General features: G+C 37.7%; 1 protein-coding gene across 2 annotated transcripts; it reads left to right on the top strand.

The window, feature by feature from the left end:
• LOC101853892 lies at positions 1–14,072 on the top strand. Of its 2 annotated transcripts, none has more exons than XM_035972999.1 (7): positions 1–156; positions 3,034–3,243; positions 3,894–4,450; positions 7,031–7,250; positions 7,930–8,080; positions 9,162–9,393; positions 12,186–14,072. In XM_035972999.1, the coding sequence occupies exons 2-7, from the start codon at positions 3,076–3,078 to the stop codon at positions 12,331–12,333; spliced, it is 1,476 nt and encodes a 491-aa protein (XP_035828892.1). In that variant the 5' UTR covers positions 1–156; positions 3,034–3,075; the 3' UTR covers positions 12,334–14,072. The 2 variants fall into 2 exon arrangements, with proteins under 2 accessions (XP_035828892.1, XP_005110835.1); XM_005110778.3 differs by having other exon boundaries at positions 1–206.
• The last annotated feature ends 440 nt before the right edge of the window (positions 14,073–14,512 follow it).

The following is a 14,512-nucleotide window of genomic DNA, read 5'->3' as shown; positions in this document are numbered from 1 at the left end:
ACCCGTTAAAATCTGGCCGCTGGAACATGGAGTTGGTGGGAGTAAATTCCCCTGATCCTTCGGAATTCGGAATACCATTATTCCATTAACAACTAATAACAACCAATCCCTTCACCCTTCCCGGGAATTTTGTGTGATAAGACCAGGCCCCATGTTGTGAGTGACCTTGTAGCGGCAAGTGTGGCACGCACTCGTGTGTTACATTGGTACGTGTAGTTCCTTGTGCAGCCTCTTATTAAAACCATTGTTCTTCCCTCAGCTTCTACTTCTTGTTTTACCCATTTCTCGACTCTTGGGTTGGAGTAAGTATGATTATGACAGTGATAGTAGGAGGCAGCTGTCGTAGGGCTCTATCACTATCTGACTATCATCTTCATCTAGAATCTAGGCCTAGATCTATCTGGAATCTGAATAGGCTCAGTTTAGCAGCGGCCTATTGAATGATATTAGGATATAAATTCATTGCAATAGTCCTTTTGATTCGTTTTAAATCTTTAAAAAAAAAGGCATGATGCTCTATTTCTCAGAACGCTCGGGAAAATAAACTTGAAGTCCTATTTCTCCGAACGTGCGCGCGCGTATCCAACTGTATCCCAAAGTAAGTGGAAGTTTCTAATCTAAAAAATTAAGCAGTTGAAACCGTTATGATCGTACCTAATGAACACTGTGTGATCAACTTGGCGGCTTGCTTATATATCGAAAACACTGTTGTCACCACTTACAAATAGGCCTACTATAGTAACCTAACGGCCAATCAAATGTCTTTAGGACTCAGCAAAGGTCGAGTCCGTTAACACGGACCTACCTTAATGAAACTCTGCTTGCAAAAAAGTAGAAGAGTTGGAAAAATGAACACTACTCTCACTGTGCTGAGGGCTCACGCTCTCCTAGCCCTGACATAATGGGGTGAAAGTTTACGACACTTTCCCCCAGTGAGACAGTTACCTCTACGCTCATTGGACCTTTGTTATATGTGCTTTCTACTTTCCTCGACTACACTGCCTAATACAGCTCATAGACGGAATATGTTTGAAGTGCTGTGTGTGCGTGTTTGTGTTTGTGCCGCTGATGTTTAACTGTTACAAATCGCATCGAACCACTTTTAAAGCAATTTTTTCATCAGATGAAAATTAATCAGCGATATTTGGATGTGAAACGGCTTCGTCCGCACCATCTAGAAGAATTACTTAGAACAAAGAGATAGAAAGTAAAGGTGACTTTTCTCGTTTATGAATGGTCCTCAAAATGCCGTGGCTCACTGAGAGTATAGAAAAATCATCACTGTTTTGTTCTTTTTGCTTACTACTTGGTGGTAAAGAAGAAGTAGAAGCAACCTAAGCTCCTTCCAAATTTTGGTCATTCACTGCCACTTAGTGTAGGTAATGTTTCTAAGGCGCTTTACCGTCGCAAGCAGGAGACCTAAGTTTGATTCCTAACTCTGAGGAATTTTTTGTGAGTATATCGGCCATTCTACTGGGATGTTTTATCCTTGTCAGCCAGGGTTGAAATCCGCCTCATAAAACGATCTGAATTGTTTAGATGGGGGCGATATCACCTTGGCGTGATTTAATAAAAAAAACTAATAAGTTGTAAGTTGTGGAACACGACAGTGAATATGACAGGTCATGCTGCTGTGGATAAGTGGTGGGATGCATAGTTGTGAATTCTACCTGACTTCGTTCGCATGACATAGATGAAATACAAGTGGGTACAATGTTGGAAATATGTATTGCACAGATAGTAAAAATAATTACCGTGTCTGTTTATGGTTAGTTGTAGTCTTTGGCTTTGCTCCCAGATACTTTTTCACTTCATTTACTCTTGTACTTGAGCATTTGTGTCACGACATGGTGTAATTAGGCGCTCGTAAATTTTTTGGGCATATAGAGCTATTAATACCATCTTAGACTGTGTTTACTTGTCCTGCATTTGGCGAAAAAAAATACCCTTCTGTTTTGAATTGAAGTCGAGATATTTGTGATTGAAGGTGGTGGGGTCGCCTGGTGTGAGAGGTAAAACTATCAAGAAAACGGCCACCAAAGTTTGGTAATCTCCAAAGCTTGAGAGTCCTTAGAAACTGGAAATTTACTTTTTTTTGTTCCTTAAATGAATGTTTTTGGTAACATTTACTCAGAAATGCGTTTTTAAAAGGACATAAAAGTGTTGAGCCAAAAATATAAAATTAAAAAAAAATTACCCATCACCCAGTAAAATGCCGTTTTCTTTGATTTCATTGTTTTGACGAGCACCTGATTTCACCAAGCTGCCTCACATTTGTTCACACTCATACTTCCTGTTTTAATTTTTTTCAAAAAGATTTAAGGGAAGCAGGTGGACGATTTTATTTGTCCATCAAACCATAGACACATCATTGACAGAGATGAATCGTGGTGGAGAAAACAATGCAATGGTGCATTGTTTCTGTGAACGAAAGGGGAGATGTCGGTTAAAGTGTCTTTTGTTGGTGTGCATTCCTATAAAGGAAGAGTGGACATTTAAATAATTTTGCTGCTTTTCAATTTGACTTGAGTAGGCATCTCAATGACCATCTTCATTATATTGTCGCTGTCGCAAGCAATCCAACTATGCACACATTTTAAGAATTTTCCGATTTTTATACCCAACCAAAGCTCTATCAAAGATGCACTTTTCAACATCACCAAAATGTAATTCAGTGCTGTGGTCAGGGCGTACAATTTTCTTGTTTCCCACTATTCCAGACAGGAACAACACAACAAAAACAAGTCATTTGTTTCTGGCGTAAAAATAGACATATGGACTAAAGTGAATTGCTTGCAACATTGACGATATGATGATGGCATCTTAACTAATTACTTTCTTCATTTGATGATTGATCTGTTTTTCTATATGCGGAGAGTATACAGCTGAAAGATTGAAATTCTTCTTCATAATTGTTTTTTAAAAATGTTTCATGTAATGTAATCTTTCCTTTTTTTCAGTGATGAAGATTATTGTTTTCAGCAACACGTCTCATTCTGATAAGTTGCATAACACAGTTTTTTATGTTCACAGCCGGCATTCGTTTTTCCTGTCTGGTCTTCCGTTTCTGTCATTATGAAGCGTGATTTCATACCAGAGACAGAAGCCATTATTCCTGAGGGGGGGATCATGTCACCTTGTGAGAAGCCAGAGAATCATTCCCAATTCTGCGATGTGACTGATCTCTGTCTTGATCATTTTCCTGATAAATGGCGAGATGAGAAGGTGCTTCAAGATTTTCAGGTGACAAATGGGCATACATATATGAATTTACTGGAAAAAAAATTTGCACTCGAAGTGGGCTATAGATGAAAAGATAACTTTGAAACTATCTCTGGACTAAAGGATCCACATCTACCAGCCTTTCAAATACTTTAAGTTTGTAATTCATGCAATAGCGGAGGATTGGGAATGAAATCCATTTGCCTTAGTTTCCTAATGTTTGAAAGATTCTGTGTTCTTTAAGATTTAGAGTGGAATTTTCTGGTATGGAAGCTATTCTCTCAAAAGAAATTTAGCTCTTTATTGTCAAACAATTTTAAGGTTTTTCAAACCTCTCTCTACTATAAATGTTGTTCTTGGGGACTCATGTCTGGAGTTACTACTGATTAATTGATAGTGAGTGAGTCACTAGAAGGGTGGCGGTTTATTCCAATATAATAGTTTCTCAGAGATTCAGACCATTTTTGAAGGTCAGTGGTATCGTATACAGTTGACCAAAATCCTTATTTAGGGATGTGTGTAATGTATGTTCCGTAGGACATTGCTTGGTGAAACTGGCGACTGTCACTTTTGCCATTTTCCACTTGGAGTAATGTCTTTGTTTCTCTGAAGAATTTTTAATTCAAACTTGTATTACGTTACAACCAAACATGCTTTTTTTCCATACTCAGGTACTGTCAAAGTATGTGGTTCGCCTCACTGTTCTCATGCTTAGCCCAGATAGAATGATGGCCTGTAGTGTCCATCGCCACGGGTCTGGCTTCCTTACCATTGACCTGGAGAATGGTGCCTTAGTACACACAAGCAAACATGTGGTGTGGGATCCTTTAGAAGCAAAGCACACTGTTGTGCGCTTGTTTTATGATGATGAGGAAAAGGAAACTATTTACACCAGTCTTGGCATCAATAGTTTGCAAGATCGTATCCTTGGAAGAGTTGGGTACCAACTTCCCGCCTCCTTTTTGGCACAAAGTCCACAGAGTAGAGGTCTGTTTCTGACCCGAGGCAGTACACGCTACTTTAGATCTGTAATGGACAGTGACTACACAGTTTTCTCCTGTGAGCTTCCAGTACATGAACTGTTTCCATTACAAGACCAGTCTCTGCTAGTGTCAGCGTGTTCATGGTGGAATTTCAGCTTGAGGCGATTCATGATGTCACGACCAGACATCGATGTGGCCATCATTAGCCATCCCCATGGGGAGGCAAAGAAAATTTCATTTGGCAAGTAAGTAAACTAGTAACCTGTAGTGAATGGCATCTTTAAGTTACAGAGAACCACAATGGTGGTGACTGAACCAAATATTTGTTCTTGAGAAAAAGCAAGGTATGAAACATAACGTACAGAGGAATAGTCGCGAAATAAAACCTGTCTCTTATTGCGATGTTCCACCATCCGCTTAGTCTTACCCAATAAGTTTGCCCGCCTTCCCTTCAAAAATAAAATGTTTGCCATGTAATTTTGTTTTCCTCTTAAAAGAGTGATTATGTTTTCTTAAAGATCATCAGGTTTAAGGGTGATTTTTCGCTGACCCTGTTCTGTCAAGGACTTAGAATTTAGCTCCTAGTCTTCTCAGAATAGAATGAATAAAACATTGAACTGTGCAAGCATAAAAAGCTCTTTGACACTTGAAAGCTGAAATCATAAAAAGTAATAATAATAAATAGCATTTATACTGCACATTTCCATTTTCTAAAAAATGCTCAATGCGCATTACAACGAAAAAGACATCACATCTTAGAAATTAATCGACATGCGTGTACGTAAAACAAAGTATTATACATGATATGTGTAAAAATTTATAAGAGAAAAAACAGTCTCGCAGTGAGGTTGGAAATGTGTTCACTAAAAATATACAATGCAATAAAAATTCACGAACGGTCTCAATAAAGTTGAAACGTGTGTAACTAGAAACATTCATTAAAACATTAATTCTATACAGACAGAAAAACATTTCCGTTCTCTCTCTCACTATCTCTCTCTCTCTTTCTCTCTGTCTCTCTCTCTTTTCTCTTTTTATCTCTCTCTCTCTTTCTCTCTCTCTCTCTCTCTCTCTTTCTCTTTCTCTTTCTCTCATTCTCACACACTATTTCTTCAATCTCAGTCTGGCATACACATGCATATATATATGTGAGGCAGTGTAGCGGAATCAGGCTCTTGTCAATTTTTGGGCATGTAGAGTTATTGGTATCATCTTAAAGCTTTTTCACTTGTCTTTATTGGGATGAAAAAAAAAAATCCTTTTGTCTTAAATACAAGTCAAGATATTTGCGAAAGAAGGAGGTGGGGGTCACCTGTTTTCAGAGGTAAAATTAGTGAGAAAATGGCCTCCAAAGATTAGTTATTTCCTTAGCTTAAGAGTCCGTGGTAACTGAAAATTTACATTCCTTGTGCCTTTAATCAACGTTTTTTAGAAAAAATTTACACAGAAATGAGTTCTTTAATAAGCAAGAAAGGTGTTCAGCCAAAAAACAAAAATTCGATAAAAATTCACAAACCCGCGGAAAAATGCAAGTTTCTTCACTTTGATTATTTTGAAGAGAGCCTGATTCCACCATGCTGCCTCACATATATATATATATATATATATATATATATATATATATATCACAGTACATCATTATGACAGGTATGCTTTTGTGAATATAAAATGCTTCAGCTGATTTTTGAAAATGGAAATTGTTGTGGCAGATCTTATTTTCTAAGGGAGTTCGTTCCATATCTGGGGACCAAAGAATAAAAAGGAACGCTCGCCATATGTTTCGTAATTTTGTTTTGGAATTTTAAGAATTAGATTATCAGAGGCTGATCTAAGGGCTCTAGGTGGATGATATAGATATAATTCCAGGAATGTTTCAAGATAAAAAGGTGCTCTATCATTTATACATTTAAAACAGAGAACAGCAGTTTTGTATTTGATCCTTTCTTTTATTGGCAGCCAGTGTAGTTCTTTCAGAATTGGTGTTACATGCGCTGATTTCTTTTGTTTCATTATCAATTTTGCTGCTTGATTTTGGAGTACTTGTAACTTTGATAGTTTTTCGGCTTACAAACCGGACAAAATAGCATTACAGTAATCTAACTTTGATAAAATCAGTGTTGTTACAAGTGTCTTGGCTGCTTTGTACTTTGACTCTTGAAAGCTGAAATCATAAAAAGTACCTTGGGTTACGTTGGTGAGCTGTTCTGGCCAAGTTATAATTTGACCCATACACAAAACTGAACATTTCTGGTCAGAACAGTATGGGTCTGCTTAAACACTGAATGCAAGAGACACTAGGACATATCAGAAAAAAACACAAGAAAAATAACTTTTTTTCCCCCTAAGGGTATTGATTGTGAAGTTATACAAGGGAAGCAAGGGCCCTGCGATAGGACCAGGATTACAGACACCAAAAGTTACCCTTCTCACTTTCTGTTTTTGCATAATCTTTGTTCCACAGTTTAATGCTGTTAATTTCTGTAACTTACTATATCTATATTGGGGATTTGTTTCCCCGGGCCCTTCTTGAACATATTTCATAAAAATGCAATAATTGTCTTTTCTGTAAATCTTCTTAATCTATGAAAGCTAGGATATATTTAGTTTTAGTAAGAGTTTTACGGCATTCGCAACTGCATAAGGTCATATGAGCGCCAGAAGATTAGTGGTGTTACAAGAGAGTAACAAACACAAAAAAGAAGGAGGGGAGATAAGGACGATAGATGTTTGATAGGACTAGGATATATAAAATAAATACCTTACTGCCTCACTTTAGAACTCTGAAAATATCTTAAGTGTTCAACAGTATTCTCTCTTCTTTCTAGGATGACCCGTCTGATGGGTGTTACTCCAGCGTTATATGATGCCCCGACCTGTGGTGGATCCAGTGGCGCCCCCGTGATCAGATTGAACTCTGACAGTGCCCACTACCTCAGCGCTGGCCAGTTTGTGCATCATGGCCACAACAAAAGTCGATTGAACTTGGGAATGGGCACTGTGAGGCCACCAGTGCTGTTTCCCTACTGGAAACGGCTAGATACAGATGTACGTGTGTGTTTCTTAGTTTCGTGTACAGTGGAATCTGCTTTAACTGCTTATGGTTAATCCGAAAGGAGAGGATAACGGAAAGAAAATAAAATACCCTATTTTTTTCTTCTGTGTGAGCAACCCTTCTAATCTGTGAACCCGGCTAAACTGTAGAAAATTAGGTGGTCCGGCAGATTTCGGTTTAAGCGGACTCCACTACATACAATATGAATTATTACATGTTATGTTGATGCTGTTAGAGATTGGAAATGAAATCTGTTCATCCGTTGTCAAGTGGAATTAACCTTGACCTTTGATTCTTTATGATGAGTAGTTTTTGGAAAAGGAGAAAAATGAGAAGCATGTACATTAATTCATTTAAGATCAAAGTAAAATCCCAAATAGTTGGTTTACAGGGAGCAGTCCACTATAGATCTGTGTGAATGTATTATTTCTGCTTCTTCCAAGGATTGGGTCTTTGTTAGTCTTGCTCTTTTTTGTAATGATTTGAATTTCAAGTTTGTATGAAGAAAACATTTATCATATATATGTGTCTTTGACAGATAACTCTTCCTCAGAACAGTATGTAATGAACCTGATAGTCAATTTCAAAGCGCAAAATATTGGTTGAGGTCCTTCTAAGGTGTTTAAGATAGTAATAAAATTATGAATTGCTGACACCTTTGTCTTCCAACAGTCTCGCCTGTACAGTGCCGTCTCTTTGCTGTATGAGCCAGTGTTCTACTGGACATTGGTCATCTGTGACCTCATGCATGTGACGAGCACAGTGAAAAGCTCCATTGATGTGTTTGCGTACACCAGCAGTTTCTCTGCCTTTGCTCTGACAGGTAAAATTTCTGTCACTGAATTGTTCATGTTTTTGGCTTCCATGTGTAAAGCTCATGTCCCATTTTCCCTAAATAGTAAAAATAACCTTCTTGGGGATAACTTGTCTACAACATCTGCACCAGGGCTTGGTTGCTGTGACCTTTGTCAGTGGTGTAGCGGTTAGGCTCTTCGCTGTCGCATGCAGGAGACCCAAGCTGGATTTCCGAGTGAGGAGAATTTTTATCAAGGATCTTGGACTTTCTGTCAAGATGTTGTATCCCTCTCAGCCTGACAGGCAGGGTCAACACCGTTCTCCTGATTATTCTAAATTGTGTCAATGGGGGTGTAAAAATATCTACATTGAAAAAAAAAGGTTTTATTTGGGTTGCTCCCAGCTCAAGGTTTTAGTGTGTTTGTTCAACTGGCTGGTGTAAAGTCTCACGTTTATTTGCATTTATTTACAATATTTGCACGCCTTATTGTAAATAACTTGAAAACACATTTTTAATTGCTTTTATATATGTGTGTTTGCAATTCATCTATGCTTTTCACGATCAGTTCGTTACGTAATCTGAATCTACAGAGGTTCTGAAGACTAATTTTTCCCCAAACTCTGATTTTGAGGGAGGGTTCTGAGGAAAACTCCTCTTTTTGGTCATGGGGTGGTGGTTGGCAGGTCTGCTCTAGTAAATTTGTGGTCATAAAATAATGACTGAGTGAAATTATATTTGTAATATTTATGAGACTTTTATTCTTGTTAAAGGTGGTTATCATTATACAGTAGAATTACACACATGCCTCTTAAAAGTGAAGTTTTTATGGAAAAACTTTCTAAATTGTCTAACTTTATCCATGGGCAAGTTTTTGTGCATGGAACTGCCTGATACTGGTTTTTTAAACATAAAGCAGAAGTTTTATCAACTTTTGTTTATTTAGAGTACTCAAGTAGTAAGGTCCCTAATAAAATATCATATTCACAATGTGACGTATATTTTGAATGAGGTTTCTGAATGTATGTAATTTTTCCAAATGTCAAGCTTTGATATCATTCTCAAATTTTAACTTTTTATGACTAAAGTATACATTTTTTTCCCTTTTCAGTGAATTCATGGCCATTTTTGCTGCTCAACTCATGCTTCTGGCTCCACTTAGGACTGACATGTTTGTACAGATGGAAGCAAATCGGTGCCTGGTTAGCGGTGTGTCAGCTGCTGAGTTCGCTGATAAACACTTCTGCTTTCCTGGTAGGATGGACTCTCCTCTGTCTGCCATCCCCGTGGTCTAACATGTTCCTTGTCTCAGGTGTCTGGCTGGTTCTCATCTACTTGGAAAGGTGAGTCATTTCCTCTGCATAATTAAAAGTTTACAGTTCACCTTTTTTAGCACTTTGCAGTTGCATTGCGCCGGTGAAAATTATCTGTTCCGGTCACCTGGTGCACTTCTGTGCCAGGCCCGAGAAGTCCATTGCAGTCGTTCTCCTGGCTGGGTGATCAGATGGGGTATTTTGTACTGCTGGCTGTGTGACTGCAAAGTGTTCAAAACTTCTGTATCCTGTGGGGACCCGTTTTAGATGGCTGTTCCAGTACCAAAGTCTGTATAGATTTATGTCTGTTTCTAGTAGCTAATTGGCTTTGTATTTACATTGTACATGAACTTTTCTAAATTCACCCAGCTGAAAATAGATATTTGACTATCAGAAGAGACGAATCTAAGTTTATTGTTTTTGAGTACGTTGGAAATGGCTACTATTTGTATGCACTCTGAGGCACGGTTATCTGGAATGTAGGGCTTGCTAAGGGAAGTACCATGAATTTGTGTGAGTCTTCTTTGAAGTAATACAAACCTCCCAGACATCACTTTGTTGATGCCCTGTATGTTGATGCAGTTTTGAGAAATAACAAGGTTTGTACAACTACAATTGTTTAATCTGGTCAACTTTTCTTTTAATGAAAGTGATTATTAGATTAACATAATGGTGTTAAGGGGGGGAGGGGCTACATCCCCCAAAATCCCGATTTGGCTCAAAATTTTGGAATTTGAGTTGTAGGTGTTTTTAGCTTCCTCAGAACCCCCAAAGCCTTATTTCTTCCCGTATGGGGCATGTTTGTCACCACCATTTCATCATAAAGTCAATATTTTCTTTTTCTTTATCGACCGTTTTCTCAAAACGCGATTTTTCTCTATACTTTTTTGAATAACTCCACCATTTTTCATCGAATCTTCATGAAATTTTCACAGAATGAAGAGAAGATGTAATACTAAAAACTTTTTGTTGAACTTTTGATATATTGAATAGATTTTTGTTGGTGGTGTCTGGAGTGTGGATTTTCAGAAAAACTTGATTAATACCTCAGAAAAAAAATTATAAAAAATTTTCTTATTCGTTAAAGAAAAAAATCCACAGAAAAATTTTAGATCTCATGTTTGCTAACATGCATGCAAAAAAAAAAAAAAATTTCCATTAATGATAAGAGTGGTATTCATTACGCAAGACATGTCAACAAAATGAAATGTGGCTGCCGTATCTGTGGAAACAAAACTTTTTTCTCAAATTTGATTGCGGATTTTAAGACTCCTTACTATGCTTGTTATCTTATGTGTGAAATATGGTAAAATTTGGTCCTCTAATAAGAGAGATAGCCTTCAGGTGCAGGCCCCCCCCCCCCCCCCCAAAGATAAAAATGACTCGGAGATTGTCACCATAAAATAAGAATCTCAAACTCTCAGCGGGGGCTCTCGTGGCCTAGAGGTTAAGGTGTTGGCCTCTCATTCAAAGGTCCCGGGTTCGATTCCGGGTAGCGACCAAAAAATTTTCTTCTCTAAAATTGTCTCCTTTCACCTCCTTTCCTGCTCTCTAGCAATGTTCTGTTGTCTGCTTTCATTTCCACTTTCTGCCCCCAACGCCTCACCTCCTATGCCCCCTCCTCTGGGCTCCTGACTCTTTCTGCAGCCTTTCTACTGCTACTCCTTGGCTCCTCCTTACTGCTGTCTTTCTGCCACACCCCTGATCTTCTGGTAGGAAAGATCTACACCTAGCCTTCTCGGACAAGGGCGAAAAATCTCGGAGGGCCCGTGTGCAAGTTGCGCACGTTAAAGACCCCTTGGTGGTCTAAAATCGATAAGAGTAGGCTTCGGCCGCCACCCGCGCAAAATTCAAAATTTCCTACCAACTGAAAATATTAGGAGTGTCCCGCGCGCTCATATGACCTATGCAGTTGCGAGCGCCGTAAAACACTTTACTAAAACAAACAAACTCTCAGCCTGTGGACCAGTTGAGGCCAACAAGCCGATTTTTTGGGGCCCGTTTTTTCTATCAATGTTTTATGTCAGTGCTGCTTAAACTTTGTCAATTTTTTAGAGAGTCATCCCCCACCTTCACAGAACTTTTCAGGATGTTCAAGCGTCGGATTTCTGATAGGTCTTTTTTAGTTTAAGTAGTGCATATCTGTGTGAAAAACTCTTCTCCGCCTTGAAATTTGAGGAGTCAATATACAGATCTAAAATTGCTGATGGAACGTCGTAAAACCATACTCAGTTTCTCACTTGCTTCCTCCCTCAAGCTAAATGTGGTTGAGCTATGTTAATGGAAGTGCTGTCAGGTCTCTGGCAGCAATGAGTAGATATAAGAGAGGTCTATGCTCTGAATGCTGAAAAATCTTTCATATTCTGAACTGCTGTGAATAAAGATTGAGAAGATTATATAAGTTTTACTTTTTTAAAAAACTTTAAACCTCTCTTATTTGTGGAATACTTAATGGGACCGAGGCTCACCCAAACTCTACCTCCAGTGGCCCATGAGTAATTTGAGAATGAGGCCTCTGCTGTAAAATGAATTTTTTTGTACAATTTAAAAATAGGGGATTTTATTTATTTTTTTGGTCTTCTTGACTTGTAGTATTTATATTATCTATTTTTCTGGTGGTTGTGGCATCAAATTATGTTGCGATGATCTGTAGACTAGAAGAAAAGTTTTCAACATAGAAATGCATTAGTTGGTGAGGATGAAAGGTCAATATTTGTTTTCTTTTTGTCTCTTTTGGAATGGTGGGTTTTTTTTTCAGTGTTATGCCAGAGTCTCACTGCACCTATATCATTTTTAAAAATTGTTTTCTTCTGCTCTTTCAGGCATCTAAGACTTTCATCACGGTTTACGACTGCAACGTTGGGTTCATTCCCAGATGTCCTGAAACTGATCATGATTGAAGAGCGTGGTCTAGAGGCAAAGAGGAGCAAATCTGATGACTTAATTACCACTATGCCTACAGATGGTTGATATTGATATTTGTGAACAACTGGATGATGGATGTAAGGTTTACACCTCAGTAACTTTACTGTTATTTTCTTACATTTGAGTAACTATGGCAGTGTGATTTAAAAAAAATTCTACTTCTGAGTGCTGGTTTTGGTGTCCGTGTCTCAGAGTTAGTTCAGTCATTTCTTTATGAATATTTAAAAATACATTTGTTCTTGTGGGGGGTGGGAGGAGGGGGAAAATTGAATTTTTTTTTCTTTTTGGTTGTTTTTATTTGGGAGGGGGGGCTTGAGGAAGAGGGGCTAATTGATTTAAGCACTTTCAAAACTTCCTGATGGTTTTAGCGCTGTGGCGTCATAAACGGTCAGCGATGCCGACAGCATGCAGGAACTCAACACTTGCCCTGGGGTCCTTAAAAAGTGCTTTAAGTGGGTTGCTGAAATGTCCCAGCAGACGGGTTCTGGCACGATAGTTGAAATTGTGTTGGAATTGCAGTTATCTATAAAAACAAGATAAATATTAAGCAAGTCCAAAGTTTTCAGTCAGGTTCCTACTACTCAGGAGGATTACAACCGTTTGAATGCAAGTGTGCCAGTCCTGTCAAGTACTCCGATAAAATTAAAGCTCTTTAATTTTTTCCCCCCATAAAAATACCCCTAACAGATTTGCAGCAGATTGATATTTTTTCTTGCATTCAGATTGTGTCCGTTCAGATGCAATTTATCATAAATAACACAAAAGTACTAATTTTTGTTTGTGTTTATTTGTGTGCTTTTGCAATGTACGTTTATTTGTATTGGTCGGTTTGTTATGTGATCTGAATCTACTGGGGTTAAGAAGAAGACCACAGGTTTTTTTTCTTTTTTACAAACTCCTACATTTTGGGAATGTTTTGAGGAAAACTTTATATTTGCAGTCATGGAGTGCTTGATAGGTCTGATACATTCACGCACTGACAATTCTCTTTTTTTATGCTCAAAGTTATCTACAAATATGATTCTATGAAATAGATTGGTTGAGCAAAGTCAAAGCATTATTTTTCTTGATTTATATTTGCTCAGTATTTTTTAAATTCCAGTTCATTGTTGCTTTTGTGCTTTGTTCATTTTACCTCCTGTCCGTGACTCTATGATCTGGTCTCCTATATATATATACCTCAGTAGGAACATGAGTTGGACGCAAATTATTATTGGAGGGGCAAGGAGCTTTTCTTTAAAATGGCCAGCTTGTTATTTGGTTCTGTGTGGCATTATGTAAACAGAAACCATACTTCTCATATTATGTATTTGGGATGCTGAAAAATATCAGCCTATGATGGTGCATCCCAGGATACAACATCTTCTTGAATTTTAGAATGTATGGTGCCTATCAGGGTATTTACAAAATATACTGTATTATTTTCAGCCTCCTGATTAGGGATATGTGCTATAAAAATGCATTTACTTATTATTAGTTAATGAGTTAATTTATTTTTTTTGGTTGTATTTTTCCATTTTTGGGCCCAGTTAGTGTTTTTGTACCATTTGATATCAACATAAATAATTAGTTGGAGGGGAGTCTCTTTGTCCTCCTATGAGATTTGTTTGCTGTTTTAATTTTCCTTTGCATGTACTTACAATGGCTTTGTCCCAACTTCTATTTAGGTCTTAAGAAAGGCACTATAATCTTTAACATGGGCATAGCAAAATCAGTGGTCGCGGAATTCTTTTCATTATGTATGTACAAATTTCACTATGTGCGTGTTTTGAATGCAAAGAAAATAGACGAATACAAAAAAAATTTGGACCTGAAAATCTGTTTGCTATGAGTGTGTTTTGCTATATGCATGTTCGCTGCATTTGTGCCATACTATACTTATATTATGATGGCCTTGTAGCTTATATGTTGGTCTTAAAGGAAGGTAGGCTTAATTTATAGAATGGACCATTGGTGTTGTGTTTAAAACAGTATTGCAATGTTTTCCTACATTAATTGATAACAGAGACTGACTGTACTTTGCAGATAAAAAGTATGAGCCATTTAAAAAAATCATTTTAACTGGAAAGAAGTCTCAAAAACCATTATGTTATTTTAAAGCTCAGAAAGGAGTATTTACAGCTTCTGCTTGTCAGCTTACCAAAAGTTTCATATCATCTTTCTGTCATCATAAAGATTCCTTTACATTTCTTGCTCATATATTCATTGTCAAACACTTTCTTTC

The sequence above is a fragment of the Aplysia californica genome, unplaced genomic scaffold (assembly GCF_000002075.1).
Source record: "Aplysia californica isolate F4 #8 unplaced genomic scaffold, AplCal3.0 scaffold00944, whole genome shotgun sequence".
Lineage (NCBI taxonomy): Eukaryota > Metazoa > Mollusca > Gastropoda > Aplysiida > Aplysiidae > Aplysia > Aplysia californica.
This window is presented reverse-complemented; position numbering and strand designations above follow the sequence as displayed.